This window comes from Myxocyprinus asiaticus, chromosome 44, assembly GCF_019703515.2.
Source record: "Myxocyprinus asiaticus isolate MX2 ecotype Aquarium Trade chromosome 44, UBuf_Myxa_2, whole genome shotgun sequence".
In the NCBI taxonomy this organism is placed as follows: Eukaryota; Metazoa; Chordata; class Actinopteri; order Cypriniformes; family Catostomidae; genus Myxocyprinus; species Myxocyprinus asiaticus.
Window position 1 is genome coordinate 36,255,093 of NC_059387.1, and position 22,034 is coordinate 36,277,126.

The 22,034-nt window shown below is 40.0% G+C and overlaps 2 protein-coding genes across 4 annotated transcripts in view; one reads left to right on the forward strand and one right to left on the reverse strand.

Moving 5' to 3' along the window:
- LOC127434176 (serine/threonine-protein phosphatase 4 regulatory subunit 1-like) overlaps positions 1-6,244 on the forward strand; it is a 34,389-nt gene extending 28,145 nt beyond the window's left edge. For both annotated transcript variants that reach the window (XM_051686724.1, XM_051686725.1), the window contains exons 18-20: positions 465-593; positions 3,463-3,604; positions 4,305-6,244. In XM_051686724.1, coding sequence (XP_051542684.1) covers positions 465-593; positions 3,463-3,604; positions 4,305-4,468 — 435 coding nt within the window. In that variant the 3' untranslated portion in view covers positions 4,469-6,244. The remainder of the gene's footprint in view (positions 1-464; positions 594-3,462; positions 3,605-4,304) is intronic.
- Positions 6,245-7,092: 848 nt separating this feature from the next.
- On the reverse strand, positions 7,093-20,129 carry LOC127434180 (twisted gastrulation protein homolog 1-A-like). Of its 2 annotated transcripts, XM_051686731.1 has the most exons (6): positions 19,813-20,096; positions 19,322-19,469; positions 16,750-16,849; positions 16,168-16,428; positions 7,635-7,861; positions 7,093-7,548 (listed from the first exon to the last, which is right to left on the reverse strand). In XM_051686731.1, exons 2-5 carry the CDS (start codon positions 19,436-19,438, stop codon positions 7,680-7,682), a joined length of 660 nt encoding a protein of 219 aa, XP_051542691.1. In that variant the 5' UTR covers positions 19,439-19,469; positions 19,813-20,096; the 3' UTR covers positions 7,093-7,548; positions 7,635-7,679. The 2 variants fall into 2 exon arrangements, with proteins under 2 accessions (XP_051542691.1, XP_051542690.1); XM_051686730.1 differs by having other exon boundaries at positions 7,093-7,861; positions 19,813-20,129.
- Positions 20,130-22,034: the final 1,905 nt, after the last annotated feature.

Below are 22,034 nucleotides of genomic sequence, written 5' to 3' on the forward strand. Positions count from 1 at the left end.
CTCTAATCGCTTTGATTCTTCACTCGTGCATTTCAAAGGAGAAGCATATTAACACTTCCAAAGTATCGAACACGACTCCGGCGACCGGAAATTTAGCTTTGGCTACTGTCAAAAGATGTTTAATAAAGGAAAAATTCTGACTGCCAAAGTGATGGGAAGCATTTGAATTATCCATCAATGGTTTTAAAATTCACAAACAAATTTAGACTTTTCCGTTCCCACAGCCTCTGATGTCACAAGTAGAGTTTTCCATTTTGCACGGGTAACTTTGAGTGGCTCTCCATCTGGTCTCCGTGCAGATGCATTTGAGTGCAAGGTGTAAACGCATCACGCAAAAGAATAACCAGATTCTGTATTGAAATAAATGTTAATGCAAGCTGTAAATGGGGCCTAAACGTCACTATAAGTGTGAATAGCATCATATAAATGGCCTGATTTAAAACTCAGATTGTGTGTTGTCTCAGGTGAGTGAGATCATCAGGAAGTTGTCGTCTTGTTCGTCTCTGCTGGTGAATTTTCTCAGTGAGCTGGTGGAGAAATTCTGTCACTCTCAGAAGTGGTCTGGACGGCAAGCGTTTGCCTTCGTCTGTCAGGTGACACACATATCTTTACGTTTATTTATCTTGTCTGGTGAAAACTGAAAACTTTTTATTTCAGATGAGCACTAAAGCACGTGAGCCTTTTGATTTATGAGTAACACTTTATTTTACAGCACTGTTCTACATTTACATACTATATAATTATAACAACTACAGTAATTACTAAGTACTAAACCTAAACTTAACCCATATTAAGTACATTTAGTTACATAATATTACTCAGTACTTTCTGAAGTATATTGAAGTACACGTACTGTAAAATAAAGTGCATCTTATTTATGTTGTCTAGTCTCGTAGTCTGTGTAAAAAAGAACAAAACAAATAAACACCTACTTAGACAGGAAGAGACTGTTTGAGCAAAATGACCTTGAGCATTAAGGCCATCGTGCACATCTTCAAACATGAAGAAAATATGAGAGTGTGACAGATACTGGAGGCAGATTGCTGTCATCTGGTAAACAAATTCTAAACATCATGACTTGAAAATAATGTTGTGACAATAATAGCCTGTAGATGGCAGTAGTGTACCATGCAGCCACCTACTGTGTAGTCTGATTGCTTGTAACCTAATTTTATATTTATTACAAGTTTGATAAATATTTAGACATCAAACTATTATTTGTTAGAGTTTAGCATTATCAAACTATTAGGGGTGTAACGGTTCAAATTTCTCACGGTTCGACTTGTATCACGAATTATGGTCACGGTTTCAGTACGGTTCGGTATTGGCAATGTTCAGACATTTTTTTTTTTTTACTTCCAAATCCAAAGAAAGTATGCACTATGTGGTAAACACTTTAACAGGTTTGCCCTTAATAAATATCATGGTTTTACTGCAGTTACCATAGTTTAACCACATAATCAACATGGTTACTTGGAAACTTCAGTGTTATTGTTGTAAAACCATGATTTCTGCTAACAGAACCATGATGACAGTAGTCATGGTTACAACAATATTACTATAGTAAAACCATGGTTAATTTTCATTAGGGGCCTTAAAAAAAAAAAAAAAGTTTCTCTAATTACTAGATCAACATTTTAACTTAACACCTGCAGTATTACGCTACATGTGTAGTATCTCATCTCAACATGCATTCAACATTCAGAAGCTGTATATCACGGTAGAAAGAATAACCTTGCTATTAAAATGGATACGAGAAGGGCTGTCGTAATGGGGCTAGAGTGTTTTTTTTTGGGGGGGGGGGTGATTTTGCCCAATTCCCAATGCGCTCTAAGTCCTCGTGGTGGCGTAGTGACTCGCCTCAATCTGGGTGGTGGAGGACGAATCTCAGTCTGCGCACCTTATCACATGACCTGTTGAGTGCGTTACCACGGAGACTCAGCATGTGAAGGCTCATGCTACTCTCCACAATCCACACACAACTCACGTAGAGCGACGTCTGCGAACTGTGCCTGTTTTGTGAATGTTTTTTGGCCATCTCTGTTGTAATTGACTACAAAAAGAAAAAGTTCCAGACAGGAGATTTGAATAACGCAGGTGGCTTCTCGATCAGCGGCTCGTTTTCTCCACTTAACACTTGCCATTTTCAACTACACACAACGCATGCAGAACTGTGATGTCATCAAGTTGACCAACGTGAAACACAGGTGGAGTGAATCCGCTAACAGATCCATTCAGGTGCATTAGCGGAGGTTGTAACTTTGCCTGTCTAGTTTTCTTCGCCAAACCTTGTGCTCCAGATGCGTCATTAAACTTGAGGTGAACCGCGGTGCCAATGCTTACTGAATCGTGGGTGCAGAATTGTACGGTTCGAATTTGTTTGACAGAGAACAGTTACACCCCTAATAAACTATTATTTGTCAAAGTTTAGCATTTTAAAATTTATTTGAAGTGTCAGTTTTTGAAGTTAACAGAAATTAACTGCAAAACTGTGAAAATTCAATTAGAGTTTAGAGTGTGTGCGTGTGTTATTGTCTCACCCCCTCATTTCTGAGTGTGTGTGTTTAGCATTGTGGATGTGCTGTGTGTTATAGTCTCACCAGTTCATTTGTGTGTGAGTGGGTGTGTATGTAGTCCCACTCCATAATTTCTTTGTGTGTTTTTCTGCATTATGGCTGATTTATTGATTGTATTTGACAGATAAAGAAAAAATCTGTGTTATGATCTTTCCCATTCATTTTCAGTGGTCGGTCAATTTTGACCGCAAAAACAAAAGGTGTCACTTTGGGGTTTTACACTCATCAAATCATGCACAGATTTTTTTTTTGTATGTTCAGATGGCAGGTAGAGGATATGTCACCTAGTTTTGTGCCACCCAGTTAAAGGAAACCATTTTTATTAAATCAGCAGAAGTGATTCCGGTCAAAAATGACCAAAGACTATAGGAGGATTAAAACAACACCCATTTTGTGTTGGTCAGTCAAGCAGTTATTTATAAATTTGATAAAAAAGTGTCAGCATGGAGGGTCAAAGTATGCCACAATATTTATTTATTTATTTATTATTATTTAAGCAACTTAAAAGTATACAGTATATGCCTGATTTAGTGCGTCTCTGCACTGCAGGCAACATGTATAATTAATAATACGTACCTAAATACTGCATGCATTAATGAACTCATTTTTAATGCTTCAGTAATTTTTTGAATCCACAAATTGCATTGCATTTATTTATGAAATGTACAGTTATTTCAGAAATGTAGGCATTTTTTCTCTCAATACAATAGCGTTTTTGTCTGTGTACTCCACGCAGACTATAAATGCCAACCACTGCATTGGCAGTGTAGTTTTGAGGCAGAAGTGTAAACCGGCCTTTATTGTGCAGTTCTAGCTTGTGTAGGTTTTGGTTGATTTGAGCTCTCACTCGCTGCTGGTTTTGATGAGTTTGTGTGTGTCTCATCAGTTGTCTGTAGAGGAGGAGTGTCTGTCTCTGGATCAGTTCTCGGAGCATCTGCTTCCTCCTCTCCTGCAGCTGGTGTCTGATCCAGTGCCCAATGTTCGTGTGCTGCTGGCGAAGACCCTGAGACAGACGCTGCTGGAGAGAGGTGCGACACACCTCACATTAAATACTGTGTGTGTGTGTGCGCGCGCGTGTGTCTCTGTGTGCGTGTGTCTCTGTGTGTGCGTGCGTGTGTCTCTCTGTGTGAGATTGTGGTGTGTGTATGTGTGAGTCTCTGTGTGTGTGTGTGAGAGAGAGAGTGACTGTGTGTCTCTGTGTGAGTGTGTGTCTGTGAGAGTGTGTGTGAGTGTGTTGTGTGTATCTCTGTGTGTCTGTGTGCGTGTGTGTCTCTGTGTGAGATTGTGGTGTGTGTGAGAGTGTGTGTCTCTCTGTCTGTGTGAGTGTGTGTGTGTTGTGTCTCTGTGTGTGTGTGTGTGTGTGTCTGTGTCTCTGTGTGTTGTGTCTGTGTGTGTGTGTTGTGTCTGTGTGCGAGATTGTGGTGTGAGTGTGTTGTGTGTGTCTCTGTGTGTGTGTGTCTGTGCGCATATGTCTCTGTGTGAGATTGTGGTGTGAGTCTCTGTGTGTGTCTCTGTGTGTGTGAGTGTGTGTCTGTGAGAGTGTGTGTGAGTGTGTTGTGTGTATCTCTGTGTGTGTGTGTGTCTGTGTGAGTGAGAGTGTGTTGTGTGTTGTGTGTTGTGTGTGTGTGTGTGTGTGTGTGTGTGTGTGTGTCTGTGTGAGTGAGAGTGTGTTGTGTGTGTGTGTGTGTGTGTGTGTGTTCACTCCTGACCTCTCTTGTTCTTCTGCAGAATATTTCCTGAACTCTGCCAACTGCCAGCAGGAGGCGCTGGAGCACACGCTTGTCGCCCTGCAGACGGATGTTGACAAGGATGTGAAATATTTCGCCAGTGTTCATCCAGGGAGTACACGACTCAACGAGGATGCCATGAGCACCACCTCATCTACATACTGAACACACACACACAAGGGACTCTGATTGGCCAGAGACTGAGAAACAAACTCTTCTAACAGCTTTCCCAAAATGCACCTCAGTACAGCAGACAATTGTCGGGTGATTCGTGGGTTTTTTGTTCTTGTTTATTTTGCCACAGAAGCCTTAAACGTGTCTTCCTTTAAAGCAGGAAATACTTGAACTGCTGGAGAAATCAATTGATTGACCACCGCAACTATAAAGCATTCTCATGTTCACAGGTCGACGGGTCTGTTTCCTTCCTCTCATGATGGGACCTTATACCTGTCTGTCTGTCTGAAGTGACTGTAGCACAGATCATGTGTCTCATTTTTATTCTTTGATTGTGATTGACTCATATGCTGCATCTCTGTTGTTCCCGGTGTGGACGCATGAGTCTGATCTCAATTCTTTTAATGTACAGACGGTCAGGACTCGCGGCTGCATATAGAAACACACGTTAAGTTGTATTTTTTAAACCAATATCACGAGCGGTCCATCTCACAGTATGTGAACATTCAATAGAAAAATGAACATGCATCAATGAGTATTTTAATGCAAACATTCTTCTACTCTTTAGATGTTCTGTATATATTATTCTTGTTTTTCATCATTAAAATCATTGATGTTATTCTCTTAATCCATCCAGAATAAAATTTCAGATACAATTATTTGCTTTTTTTTTTTTTTGGTCTGTAATAACTATAATAAGAGGGCTGCATTTTGACATTTCCTTGAGCATTCTTTTAATCACAGTAGTTCTGTCAGGAATAGATTGTGTAATATGAGGGTAAACAATGTTAATACAAGTTAATATTTGATTGTCAACATGCAATCATTTGCAACACACTTTTTTTCCTGCAAAGTTACTTTTCAGAGTAAAACAGGATATTCAACGCAGGAAAAATATAGCGTGACGTGATGTAAATTTTCACCAAAACTTTAAAGCATTTTTATTTGCAATAAAATACACTGATGAATCATTCACAATAAGACCAGAAACATGGAGAAATAATTTAATATGTTGAGCAAGTCACTTCGCTAATGCCTGGAGTTTATAAATCTCTTTTTTTAAAGAAAGAAATTCTGTTAGTCTTAAATATCAAGTCTGGGTCAAACGAGGACTTTATTTTGCTCAGTCACTGAACTAACAATAAACAATACTTTTATAGCATTTATTAATCTGTTTGTTCTACAGTAATACATTTTTAAAAGTTGTATATGTTGACATTAGTGAACTAACGATGAAAAGTTGTATTTGTATTAACAAAGATTAATATAAGCTGTGAAAAACTATTGTTGATAATGCATTAATGTTAATGGAACCTTATTGTAAAGTGTTAACATGTTTGTTTTTTACATGCGCTGTTCATCTTTACATGTAAACTTTTACTGTAGCTGCTGTGAGATTGAGACTGTCTCACACAATCAACAGATTCAGCTCGCTCAGTGAATGTGACCATGTGACGCGAGTGTTCATGGACAGAAAGGATTCTTTGTTCATGAGAAACACCGTGATTATCAGGCGTCAGTGGAGCATCAGATGAGAGTCTTTTCACTGAAAATAGGGCGACATCATTAGACACCTGTGTGCTCCACACACACACACACACAGCTGAAGAGATGATGCATTCATATCACACAATCTGTAAACAACTTTATCAAAAGTGATCATCATTGAAAATAAAGACAACGAAATGTGCAGATTGTGAAGTTGATATTTCCAGGACACGTGGAGATAATGATGTTTTAATGGAATAAAATTGATGACTTCCAGCATGCTGCTTCACCTGTGTGTGTCTCTTTAACAAGCAACAGAACAATCAGCCTCTCAACTGATCCAACACACATCAAAAAACAAATGTTTCTGCAGTTTATAGTAAACGACACAAACGCCAATAACATTCATTTCTCCTAGACAAAGGAAGATTTGTTGAATATAAGACAGATATTTGTTAGAAACAACTGATATGATATAAGTAACATTTTACAATAAGGTTGTTTGTGTTTACAGTAGTTATTTACATTAAGACTAACTAACAAACAATACTTTTACAGCACTTATTAATTTTTGTTATAGCGACAGTTCACCCAAAAATGTAAACTCTCTCATCATTTACTCATCCTCATGTCATCCCAGATGTGTATGACTTTCTTTCTTCTGCAGAACACAAATGAAGATTTTTAGAAGAATATTTCAGCTCTGTAGGTCCATACAATGTGCCAAAAAGCACATAAAGGCAGCATAAAAGTAATCCATATGACTCCAGTGATTTAATCCATGTCTTCAGAAGTGATATGATAGGTGTGGGTGACAAACAGATCAATATTTAAGTCCGTTTTTGTCATAAATTCTTCTCCCTGCCCAGTAGGTGGCGATATACACAAAGAATGTAAAATCACCAAAAACGAAAGTTAAAGTGGAGATTTGTAATAAAAAAAGAACTTACATTTTGATTGGTTTCTCACCTACACCTATCATATCACTTCTGAAGACATGGATTAAACCACTGGAGTCATATGGATTACTTTTATGCTGCATTTATGTGCTTTTTGGAGCATCCATTCACTTGCATTGTATGGACCTACAGAGCTGAAATATTCTTCTAAAAATCTTCATTTGTGTTCAGCAGAAGAAAGAAAGTCAAACACATCTGGGATGACATGAGGGTGAGTAAATGATGAGAGAATTAACATTTTTGGGTGAACTATACCTTTAAACTCATTAATTGTTAAAATTAAAAGGGGTTTATGTTAACATTTTTAATACATTATGAACTATCAATTAATATTTTCATAAATTAACAACCAAAATTACTAAATGCTGTAGAATATTGTTCATTGTTAGTTCACGATCTCTAATGCATTTACTGATGTTATCAAATGGAACATTTATGTAAAGTGTTTCCATTATATATGTACAACTCACTCTTAATAAAGACCTAATAAAAGGTTCATAATGTGTCTGTATATGAATATAATATGCTGCAAAAGCACACGTACCTATTTCTGTTCTCTGCTCTATATGAAAATCATCTAATTGGCATCGCATGTACAATCTGAGAGACTGGCTGTGTGCGGGTCTGCAAGAATTAAACAAATAAAAATCCATTTGCCTCTGAAATCTATAAAATGCAACAAACAAAGAAATAAAAAGAAAGTAATTTACATGATTAAAGTAACGTATAAAAGTCCTCTCTCGGCATATGTGCCGTCAGTACAGACAGTTCATGCACTTGACGGCTTTACTGCCGTAATCGACGCACTCGGGTCCGATGCATTCACAGCACGCGTTGTGAAACCAGCGATACTTCGATCCGCCCATCGACTCGCAGTACTGCTTACACTGACGAATAGACACACAGTCATCAAAGTACACAACTGTGCACATCTTATCTGCAGAGAGACGAACACAAGAAATCAACCATGCATCAGGACACGGGGGATTTTATTTATTAAATACAAATTCAACCCATTTAAAGAGACAAAAAGGCAAAAACAAAAAAATGTGGGTTTGCAGTAAAACAGTAAAAACATGTTGTTAAGCTCCAGTGTTGTCTCTTCTCAAGCTACAAGCTCCTCATAACTTAAAGGACTTCAACTACAGTCAAGACACTTTTTAACAAAAAGTAGCAAACTACATTGAACTTATAAAGAAAATATTTATATATTTTTAACAATGGTGTTTGCAGTAAAAGTAACTTCAAAATCAGTCATGGTGACTACACTTTTATTTTAATTATTACTATTTTATTAGTAGTAGTAGTATATTTTATTATTTATTATATTATATATACCTTTTACTATATTACTATACTGTAGTAAAACCATGGTTAATTTTCGTAACGGTTAAACAGATAGGGTGACAACATTAAATTGAACATAAATGTATACTTAATATACATTAATAAACTAGGAAACACTGATTAGAAAAATAAGTTTAAATATACTGATAAACAGCAGCAATCAACTAAATATTTCACTTAAAAAAGAAGGTAAAGTCCCTTTAAGGCTGCATGAGGCTCAAGTGAATCATTTATGTGAACTAGTTCATTAAAATGAACTGACCAAAAGAACTGATTCACTCAAATGAATCAAAGTTCCAGACCCTAAATAAGTGAACTGTTTATTTTAACCGGTTCATTTACATAAATTGGGAACTTTGATTCATTGGTTCTTTTGGACAGTTCATATAAATAAACCGATTTAAAGAAATGATTCTTTTATATTTAACTTTGGGAACTCCGATACCTTTTAATGAGTTGGTTCTTTCAGAGTCTGACAAAGGTAAATATAAGGGAATCGTTTCTTTAAATCGGTTTATTTACATGAACTGTCCAGAAGAACCGATTCACTTAAATGAATCAAAGTTCCAAACGTGAATCAAAGTGATTCTTTTATTTTAACTGGTTCATTTACATAAACTGTCTGAAAGAACGAATTCACTTAAATGATTCGGTTTTCCCAGCGCTACATGAGAGAGGACGGTTCAGGTGAGTGTGTTTATTTAAAGTGACAGTTCACCCAAAAATGTAAATTCTCTCATCATTCTCACCCTCATGCCATCCCACATGTGTGTGACTTTCTTTCTTCTGCTGAACACAAATGAAGATTTTTAGAAGACTATCTCAGCTCTGTAGGTCCATACAATGCAAGTGAATGGTGACCAGAACTTTGAAGCTCCAAAATGCACATAAAGGCAGAATAAAAGTAATCCATAAGACTCCAGTGGTTTAATCCATGTCTTCAGAAGTGATATGATAGGTGTGGGTGAGAAACAGATCAATATTTAAAGGGGTCATTAACTTATCTTCCCTGAGGTCCACTGTTAGTCATGTTTTTAACACTAAAACAGTCATAGTTTAGTAATAAATGATCATTTTCCACCCTGTTTTTGAGCTCTCTCTGAAAAGCTCTGTTTTGGCCACAGCGTCTCCTTTAAACTTCAATGTAAACGCCCACTGTTCTGATTGGCTAACATCGTACAGCCCCTCGAATACACAGTCATATTTAAAACTCAGTCAGAAGAGAATGAACCAGCTCCACAAATTTATAAAGCTAAATTTCAGGGTTAACAAATAACACACATCCAACAAATTGCATCCAAATATATTAAACTGTTCACTCAAGCACATCAGCACAATAACCATCAACAGTCATGACATATGAAATATTCATGAATGAAATGGTTTACTCACATTTTTGCATCAAGACCAAGTGTTTTTAACTGCACCATCCTTCAATTACAGTTCCTTTGCAAAGCTTGAATCATATTATGACTGGTTTACAAGCAGTCCAAGCTGATATGAGCCATACATACATAGTCCATAGCACGATGAATAGACACACATAGGTGCGCTGTAGCACAGATTGCCGGAAACACATCCAAACAGTCAAAGTCGTCCAGCTATTGCTTATTTACATACACCAACCATTAAAAATAGTGCAGATGGGTGAAGGAATAAAACTTTGATTGAACCAGATATTCCGTCACAGCATAGCAGCAATTTCTTTACTAATAAAATCGAAATCATCAGAAACAAAATTAGAATTAAGCATCTGTCTGCCACAGCACCCCAGAAGACTCAAATTATTCCCATACGAGCAACTTCAATCCTTCGCTGTCATAGGTCAGGAAGAGCTAACAAAAAAGATCAAAACATCAAAATCAACAACATGCATGTTAGATCCAATACCAACTAAGCTCTTAAAAGAGGTATTCCCTGTAATCTCAGAACCTCTTTTTAATATTATTAACTCCTCGCTATCCTTAGGACATGTCCCAAGAAACTTTAAAATGGCAGTTATCAAACCACTTATTAAGAAGCCACAGCTTGATCCTGGAAAATTGGCTAAATACAGACTGATTTCAAATACCCCGTTTATGTCGAAAATACTAGAAAAGGTAGTGTCCTCCCAACTATGTTCAATTCTACAGAGAAATGGTATATATGAACAATTTCAGTCAGGATTTAGACCCCATCACAGTACAGAGACTGCACTTATCAGAGTTACAAATGACTTGCTCTAATCATCTGATCACGGCTGCATTTCTCTTCTAGTGCTTTTAGATCTTAGTGCTGCTTTCGACACCATAGATCACGACATTCTCTTGAATAGGCTTGAGAATTATGTTGGCATTAGTGGACTTGCATTAGCATGGTTTATGTCCTATTTATCAGACTGCTACCACTATGTCTGTGTAAACGAGGAATTGTCAAATCAAACAAAAGTATGGAGTGCCACAGGGATCAGTTTTAGGGCCTCTGCTTTTCTCCTTATACATGCTTCCCCTGGGAGATATTATCAGGATTCATGGAATAAGTTTCCACTGCCAATGATTTCCTTCAACTCAAATTACAACAAAACAGAGGTACTAATTATTGGAACAAAAACCTCAAAATAATAAGACCCTAAAATATAATCAGACTCGAATGTACTGTAATGTCAACTTCTACAGCAAAAACATTAATAAAAAATTAGGTGTTATATTTGATATCAATCTAACTTCTGAAAAACAAATTTCCAATGTTTGTAGAACAGCATTCTTCCACCTCAGAAATATTGCTAAGTTACGACACATGCTCTCTGTTGCAGATGCTGAAAAACTAGAGGACTCGAGTAGAGTCTCGAGCTCCGAGCCCTCCAATATACGGACGGCAAGCCAAATACATTTACTGCTTCAACACAAGATTATATTAAAGGGGACCTATTATGCAAAATTCACTTTTACAGGGTGTTTGAACATAAATGTGAGTCAGCAGTGTGTGTACACAACCACCCTACAATGTTAAAAGTCCACCCACTCCTCTTTCTTATATTTCTATTAATCAAAAACAGTGTCTCAAAATGGTTTTCGTATTCGCTCTAAAGTGACGTCACTTTAGAGCAGGCCACGCCCATGACTGGTGACGGACTCCACCCTATTATCATAGATCCTCCCCTGAGTGATCGACACACAGTCCGCCATTTTTTTCCGCGCTGGAGCAGCTACAGTGAGAAGAATAATGTCTCAACTTCATAAATGTCATACGTGTTCTGTTGTAGGCTGTAAAAGTGAACATAAGAGTCTTCATGTACTCCCGGCATCAGAGCCACTGAAGACGCAGTGGACAAGTTTTGTTTTTGAAGCAAATATGCCCCAAAACATACCAAAATTTGTGTATGTTTGAGCAAATCATTTTACACCGGACTGCTTTGTGAATGAGGGTCAATATAAAGCAGGATTTTCTAAATATTTGATTCTCAAGCATGGATCAGTACCAACTGTTCGTGTTCCAGCTTTATATAATGAAGATGTAAGTATCGCACTTTATATTTTGTGAATGTTTGCAAATCGCCTTTCCGAATGTGCTTGTTAGCTGATTCCACGGCTAATGCAGCTAAAGTTACCATTGTCTCTGACTGTATTCATGGAGACCAGAGCTATGTCGTTATTTTTACGCTTACTGTCTGTATAATTCATAACCGCACCTCATGCTTATATGGCTCAACTCCGGTTACGGTGTCAGTTATATTGGTTCTGATTTGTTGTTGCTATAGTATCCGAAGCACGAGCTGTAAAGGCACAGCCCTCTTCCGGAAAGGGGGCGGGGAGCAGCAGCTCATTTGCATTTAAAGAGACACACACGAGAACAGCATGTTTTTGATTCCACCCAAAAAGAGGCATTTACAACATGGTATAATAAATGATCCGTGGGGTATTTTGAGCTGAAACTTCACAGACACATTGTGGGGACACCTGAGACTTATATTACATCTTGTAAAAAGGGCAAATAGGTCTCCTTTAACATACGAACTACTGAATCACACCATGTTATTTGAAGTACATGACTGGATTAAACTATCCATCCACAACCCCTATCAATAGACGTCCAGTTAGTGAACTGATTGAAGAGTCAGTTTGAAAGAGCACACAGATGAAATTGCGGCTGGAAAAATGTCAAGGAAGCGTGCATGTACAGTGAGGATTTTCAAAGAGTTTACATTTCTATCAAAGGAGTCACAGACAGAGCCGAGTAAAGTGAGGTGTGAGATTTGTGGAGCTCACTTTTCCATCGCCTGTGGAGGCCACACCGACATCGTGCAGCATGTTCATACAAAAAAGCATGTGGATTTTTTTGTGAAGCAAAGTTCCGAATCTGACAAGGTGCACGCAAGTGAACCTCTCTCTTGGTCCAGTTCTTGAAAGAATACTACACATTTTCAATGGTCTGCATGCATACTTTCTTTCTCAAGAAAAATGCCCAAAGTTTCTAAGAGACATTTTCAGCATAATAAACTTTGGATTGGCTTTGCAATCAAGCAAACAGACACTTTTAGCCATGCACTGGACATAGAGGAGCAAGACCACATATCAGCCACAGAAATGGCTTTGCACATTCATGACCTGGGAAAAGTCTCGCAGGCCGGGCTGGAGGAATCATACCCTCTGACATTAAAAAGCAGTTGGATGGCCTGGTTGAAGCTGGTGACATGCGAGCGGATGATTTCTTTTGTGCAGTCAGAAACATTTATTCAGCATCAGTGGATTACCTCCAAAATTGGAGCCGCTCATTGGAGAACACAGAAAAACTTGAGTGGGCCCTACTGAGAGACATCCCAGAGTGGATAGACATTCAGAGCAGCCACGAACACTTCTACTCCAGAATCCCCGCTCTCAGTTTGATTGACAAAACCACGCCCTTTGATGAGCGGGCTTGTGCGAAAAACATTGTCACTCGTCGCATTACTGAGTGGAACATGAACAAGACGCCTGTGTCTGAGAGATGGACAGATAAGCTGGAGATCAAGACCATCAACTTCAGAGTCTTTTTATTTATTTATTTTTTTATCCCCTTTTCTCCCAATTTGGAATGCCCAATTCCCACTACTTAGCAGGTCCTCGTGGTGGCGCGGTTACTCACTTCATCCGGGTGGTGGAGGACAAGTCTCAGTTGCCTCCGCTTCTGAGACCGTCAGTCTGCGCATCTTATCACGTGACTCGTTGTGCATGACACCGCGGAGACTCACAGCATGTGGAGGCTCATGCTACTCTCCACGATCCACGCACAACTTACCACACGCCCCATTGAGAGCGAGAACCACTAATCACGACCACGAGGAGGTTACCCCATGTGACTCTACCCTCCCTAGCAACCGGGCCAATTTGGTTGCTTAGGAGACCTGGCTGGAGTCACTCAGCACACCCTGGATTCGAACTCGTGACTCCAGGGGTGATAGTCAGTGTCTTTACTCACTGAGCTACCCAGACCCCTAACTTCGGAGTCTTAGCCAAGGTCGTGGAGTTTGTTTTATGCCTGCCTGGGACATCTGCATCTGTGGAGCGTGTGTTCTCATTAATGAATGCAGCATGGACACCGGATAAATCTCGACTCAGTGTAACATTTATGAAGGCAATGCTTTTCATACATCTTAATTTTGGACTGGACTGCTCTGCATTTTATGATAAACTCTTGAAAGGCAAGTGCACACTGAGGAAAAACTGCTTCCAGTGAAAAGTACAAGGTGACAACAGTTACAGATGCGGATGCACCCTCTACTTCGCATAGATCTGCGCCTAGGTAAGGATACGTCAATTTCATTTTTGCTGGGAGGGGGCTGTCCCGTTTTCCACAAGCAGGAATCGGGTCACCCTATTGTTTCTCCCCCACACCTATCATATCACTTCTGAAGACATGGATTAAATCACTGGAATATTATGGATTACTTTTATGCTAGCTTTTTGTGCTTTTTGGAGCTTCAAACTTCTGGTCACCATTCACTTGCATTGTTTGCACCTACAGAGCTGAAATATTCTTCTAAAAATCTTCATTTGTGTTCTGCAGAAGAAAGAAAGTCACACACATCTGGGATGGCATGAGGATGAGTAAATGATGAGAGAATTTACATTTTTGGGTGAACTATCCCTTTAATCGCTCGACTCCATACAGCAGTTCAGTTTGTAGTCCAAAAACCCAGAAAAGAACTCCTCTGGATTTTTATAATGTCAGTTTTGGATTTATGAGTAAAATTAGGCCTGTGGTAAACATTACTTGAAGATACTTGTACGTTTTGTTCTGCAACATGAATTACACACAGTTATACCTTAAATGTGAATTTGGAGCTGTTTTGAATTGCATATCTTTTTAAAATAAAGAAAAACACATGGCAGCTTCAAAATTCAAGTTTGAGGTGTGAAAGTCCAAGTTTATTCAAGTATTGTTTTCCACAAACCCCCATTATGAAACCCTATAGGAAAATCCAGAGGGAACCCCTGGAGAATTAGACTTCCTGATTCACCGCGTTCATAATATAATGTGACAAATGAGGCGTTTTGTGACACTGTAAAATTTAAATTTAGTGACACTATTGTGAAAATATTTGAACTACTGTCACGTTACCGAAACTGTAAAGTCAGTAGCATCATTACTTTTAGTGAACTACTCGCCAACACTGATAAGCTTCACATACAGCAACTGTGACATGCCACAGACAATAATTCTGACTCATCCCTCGATTTATAAGAACAATCAGAAATTGTATTTACAGTCTATAGGGCAAGCCATTAAAATATTAAATTATAATCATGTTAACATGAGACTAGTGTAATGGAATTATTTACTAACCTTGTCTGTGAAAAGATATATATATTTTATTTTAAATAGTTTATGTTTTTTCTTCCCTTTTCTCCCCAATGTGGAATGCCCAATTCCCAACGCGCTCTAAGTTTTCGTGATGGCGTAGTGACTCTCCTCAATCCGGGTGGTGAAGGACGAATCTCAGTTGCCTCCGCGTCTGAGACAGTCAATCTGCGCATCTTCACGTGACTTGTTGAGCGCGTTACCACGGAGACGTAGCGCGTTTGGAGTCTTCGCGCTATTCTCCACGGCATTCACGCACAACTCACCACACACCCCACCGAGAGTGAGAACCACATTATAGTGACCATGAGGAGGTTACCCCATGTGACTCTACCCTCCCTAGCAACCGGGCCAATTTGGTTGCTTAGGAGACCTGGCTGGAGTCACTCAGCATGTCCTGGATTCGAACTCACGACTCCAGGTGTGGTAGTCAGCGTCAATACTCGCTGAGTTACCCAGACCCCCGAAAAGATATACATTAAATATTTTAGCTCTCGTCATGCCCATGTAAAGATTGGATGTAACTGTATCTGTAAATCATGATTTACATGAAACAAACTCCATCCAATGGGAATTACATCAGTAACACATAAACAGACGTTCAACCATCTAGTTTCACTTCGAAGGGACAATTTAAACACTGTACAGATCAAATAACACATTTCTGCATGGAGGATTTAACAGAAGCACTTGCACAAAAATATCTTCACAATTCTGCGTTTAAATCCTCTGATACAGTCGCCCCATAGATTTGCAGTGCAATGCTGTAAAAGTCATTATTGTTAGTTTTTATAAACTGGGGGACATAAATCAACAGCATGTCACAGATGTTGTACACAGTGCTTTAATGAAAGAAAAACGTATTTCTGAAGCAAGTGGGCTGAACTCTGTGTGTCAGACACACCTGCTCTCAGCTGCACGTCTGATTAACAAACGTCTTTCTACTGAACATCACAGCTGAGGGTCATGAGGTCACAGAGCAGGAATTCAGTTCTCAATCAATGAAGATCACACTAATGAAGTGTTTCTGACCACTGAAGCGTGCAAGTGTGTGTGTGCGAGATCATCCAGCGCTCTCACCTGCATTGTCATAGCTGCCGTGGATGCTGTTCCCAGGCAATGAGATGTTCTGATGCGCGTCCTCCGTGGTCTCCAGGAAAGACACCAGGTTCTCATGATAGGAGAGTTCGTCGGCCACGGGAAACGACACCACCATCATGTTGATGGGCGCTTCGCCCTCGGTGAGCGCTCTGAAGAGAGACGGGATGGGCCGGTACAGTTCCTCCACCGTGCTCTTGGCGATTGCCGGCGTGTCGCTGTAGTTCTTGGGGTTGCACATGCCTGACAACACACACATGATTTCAACTAGCTGCAGAAGATGGTAAACTGTACAGTGTTCTGCTCTAGTGGAGACCCACCACCAAAAAAATTTATTAAACAAAAATTGGAGAGGTTTTGCTATATTGTAAATATTAGGGTTAGGCATGACACGAAGCAGATTGTAACTATATTTGCAATATGACACAGCCTCGAGTGCATTACTGCTTTTATAAAACAGTTCCCACCACATAATAAAAATATGCAGTATTACACGCATCAGTCAGAGAGATGCAGCAGAAAACATGAATCTGTTCTATATGATGTGAGCTGTAGAGTTCTTACCAACACAATCACAACATTCTTCCCACAGAGTCCCCAGACACATCATACACTCCTTACAACACGAGCAGTTTCCATCCGATGGCCGGCACTGACACAACTCCTGCACAGACACAACAACACAACAGCGTACTAAAGGAGCTTTGAACTTCACACTCATAGAACAGGCGTGTGAAGACTAGTTCTGTCTCTAATTGAGAGAATCTTCATGAAAATATTTTTGGCCCTAAACTAGGGGTGTTAAAAGTACCTGTGGGTCTGGGTATCTCAGTAGTCAAAGATGCTGGCTACCACACCTGGAGTCATGAGTTCGAATCCAGGGAGTGCTGAGTGACTCCAGCCAGGTCTCCTAAGCAACCAAATTGGGCCGGTTGCTAGGGAGGGTAGAGTCACATGGGGTAACCTCCTCGTGATCGCTATAATGTGGTTCTCGCTCTCAGTGGGGCGCGTGGTGAGTTGTGCGTGGATGGCATGCCACCAGGTCTCCTAAGCAACCAAATTGGCCTGGTTGCTAGGGAGGAGAAGCTACTCGTGGTCGCTATAATGTGGTTCTCGCTCTCAGTGGGGCGTATGGTGAGTTGTGCGTGGATGCCGCGGTGGATGGCATGCCGCCAGGTCTCCTAAGCAACCAAATTGGCCTGGTTGCTAGGGAGGAGAAGCTACTCGTGGTCGCTATAATGTGGTTCTCGCTCTCGGTGGGGCGCGTGGTGAGTTGAGCATGGATGCTGCAGAGAATAGCGTGAAGCCTCCACACGCGCTACGTTTCCACGGTAACGCACTCAACAAGCCATGTGATAAGATGCACAGATTGACAGTCTCAGACGCGGAGGCAACTGAGATTCGTCCTCCGCCACCCGGATTGAGGTGAGTCACTACGGCACCACGAGGACTTAGAGCGCACTGAGAATTGGGCATTCCATATTGGAGAGAAAAAAAAAAAGTACCTGTACTTTGGTACCAAGTCAATAGTAAAATTAAAAAGATGCAACAATAATTGACTGTGTGTAGTACCAGTAGTACTGGGATACCCGTACACTTTGACTGATTGACAGATGATGTCTATGTGTGCACTTATGAGTGCTCGCGGTGATGCGGATACATGCCTAAACGTCAAATACAAAAATTAATTTCAAATACCTGAACTGGTGAGGTATTAAAGTTGAAACAGTCAGTGATGTTCAAAGTGAATATAAGCAGCAGAAGTGAAGCAGATATGTGCATTAGGAGTTCTATTCTGTACACTTTCTGTCAATCTGTTTCTTTGTTTTTATTTCAGTACTGACGGGTTACTTGTTTTGAGAATGTGAAACAATGTTACTTAGTTAACAAATTAGCTAATCGTTTTTGGTGTGGCATCGAGAAATTTCACTGGTATTGGTACTTTACCAACTTTTCCATTAAAGGGCAATAACTGCCCCCTGAATATGAGGCATGTTTTCATTGTCAAATACTTCGATAAAATGAATTTATTAACATCAATTCTGAGTACTTATATCTTATTTGGCTCGTGCAATAAAATGTAAACCAAAGCCTATAATAGAATCAGGGACAAAAACTAAATGTTTGTCATTTCGGATTGATCTGAGCCAAAAATGTATGTTCCAGTTCCGGTGTTCTGCAGCCTCCTTTCCAGATGATAACCGGTTAGAATGAAATAAAAGAACGGTTAATTACGTTCTTTAAAGTGGATGAATAACAGTTACAGTGTTGCCAGATCTCACAAGAGAAACAAGCAACCTTGCTACACCAAGAACCTATTAAGGGGACATTTTAGTCACCCCTCGTTAATTTCTGACCACAATATGGCTACTGAAATATTGATATTGAGACAACCCACCATGAATCACTTAAACCCCTTTGATTCAGTTGCTCTAAACAAAACCAGATCAACCAACACCAGAGATCACACAGAATGACATTTAACAAGCAGCTTCACTTTAATATTATTGATCTAAAACACCACACAACTGATCAGGCACGTTTAAAGCTGATGCGTGTCATTTATCCTGTCCCAGCTTAATGTGCAGACTGTAAGTTTACCATTCACATGTTGATTTCATTAAAACTATAAACACTGTTGCACTTCCAAATATTTGATCTGTTTGTTTTGAGTGGATGGACACAATGTGTCAACCAATGGCATGGACTGGGGGTGGGGCTATCTGTTTGTTAGACCAATGGAAGACATAGAGGGTGTATGCTAAAATCTATTTGAAAACAATGTTTATTTTTGCAATTCTATTTTGTGATGCTAGTGGTGCAGAAATTACACACTTCGGCTTTAAAGTAAACCTATTGTGTGCTGCAGTTTCTTTAAAAACAGAATTCAGAAGTCAAAGATCTTGTTTTTACACAGGAATGACAAAAATGCATGAAATGTGCTGCTGAAAGAGTGAAAGTGAGTTCTGAAACATGGAGTCTGAACACATGTGCACATGGACAACATACCACATCACCTCCAAAACACACTACAAACATGTTTCAACTGACTCTCAATGTTCACACACTCGTGCATGTGTTTAGAACACGTATGTCCGTCTCTTTTTTACATGTAGTTACAAACAACACAACTTACCTGAATGAGACACTTGCTGACGTCACTGGCACACAGAGCTTTATTACAAGCCAAAGAAAGAGAAAGTCCCGACAGAAGAAAGAGAAACACTGATGATGATGATGATGAAGACTGCATTCCGACCCGAACAGACCCGAACCCGCCCGACCTGCACACACACACACACGAGTGACAGAGAGATTCAGAACCGCTGGTCGAGTCAATAATAAATCAGTTTGAACTGGAAAATGAATGAACGAAACCGACGCAATAAACAAACAGCTTTAAAGTATCAAACATCAAAGACTGCAAACAATATTTGAAAGAAACATTGTAGCTCGCGCATGTGTTACATTTACAGTAATGTGATCCTCATGTGTGATTCACCAACACACAACACAACATCTGACGTACAAACTCTGACTTTCACCAACTAAAGTCTCAGTAAAAATGAAAGCGAGGAATGTTCTCGTGTTTCTGCTCTAAAACGACAAAAAGAAACACAAACTCACCGTGTGAGAATGAAGCTCTTGTGTCCTGTGTTCTTCAGAGATCTACTGCTGCTGCGAGTCTCACAACTCACACACACATGCGCCTTAAAGACACACGCACACACACAAACACACACACCATAAAGACACTGACATACACACACACTCTCTCACACACAAACACACACACCATAAAGACATTCACATACACTCACACACAAACACACACACTCTCTCTCACAAACACACACACTCTCTCTCACACACAAACACACACACACCATAAAGACACTCACACACACTCTCTCACACACAAACACACACACCATAAAGACACTCACATACACTCACACACACTCTCTCACACACAAACACACAAACCATAAAGACACTCACATACATACAAACACACACACTCTCTCTCTCTCTCTCTCTCTCTCACACACACACACACCATAAAGACACTCACATACACTCACACACACTCTCTCACACACAAACACACAAACCATAAAGACACTCACATACATACAAACACACACTCTCTCTCTCTCTCTCTCTCACACACACACACACACCATAAAGACACTCACATACACTCACACACACTCTCTCACACACACACACACACACACACCATAAAGACACTCACATACACTCACACTCACACACACACACCATAAAGACACTCACATACACTCTCTCACACACAAACACACACACACACACACACTCTCTCACACACAAACACACACACTCTCTCTCTCACACACACACACACACTCTCTCTCACACACAAACACACAAACCATAAAGACACTCACATACACTCACACTCACACACACACACCATAAAGACACTCACATACACTCACACTCACACACTCTCTCTCACACACAAACACACACACCATAAAGACACTCACACTCACACACCGTAAAGACACTCACACACAAACACACACACTCTCTCTCACACACAAACACACAAACCATAAAGACACTCACATACACTCACACTCACACACACTCTCTCACACACAAACACACACACCATAAAGACACTCACACTCACACACACTCTCTCACACACAAACACACACACACACACACTCTCTCACACACAAACACACACACACACACACTCTCACACACAAACCATAAAGACACTCACATACACTCACACACAAACACACACACTCTCTCTCACACACAAACACACAAACCATAAAGACACTCACATACACTCACACACTCTCTCTCACACACAAACACACACACCATAAAGACACTCACATACACTCACACTCACACACACTCTCTCACACACAAACACACACACCATAAAGACACTCACATACACTCACACACAAACACACACACCATAAAGACACTCACATACACTCACACACACTCTCTCCCACACAAACACACACACCATAAAGACACTCACATACACTCACACTCACACACACTCTCTCACACACAAACACACAAACCATAAAGACACTCACATACATACAAACACACACACTCTCTCTCTCTCTCTCTCTCACACACACACACACACACCATAAAGACACTCACATACACTCACACACACATGCGCCTTAAAGACACACGCACACACACAAACACACACACCATAAAGACACTGACATACACACACACTCTCTCACACACAAACACACACACACCATAAAGACACTCACATACACTCACACTCACACACACTCTCTCACACACAAACACACACACCATAAAGACACTCACATACACTCACACACAAACACACACACCATAAAGACACTCACATACACTCACACACAAACACACACACTCTCTCACACACAAACACACACACCGTAAAGACACTCACATACACTCACACACAAACACACACACTCTCTCTCACACACAAACACACACACACCATAAAGACACTCACATACACTCACACTCACACACACTCTCTCACACACAAACACACACACCATAAAGACACTCACATACACTCACACACAAACACACACACCATAAAGACACTCACATACACTCACACACAAACACACACACTCTCTCACACACAAACACACACACCGTAAAGACACTCACATACACTCACACACAAACACACACACCATAAAGACACTCACATACACTCACACTCACACACACTCTCTCACACACAAACACACACACCATAAAGACACTCACATACACTCACACACAAACACACACAC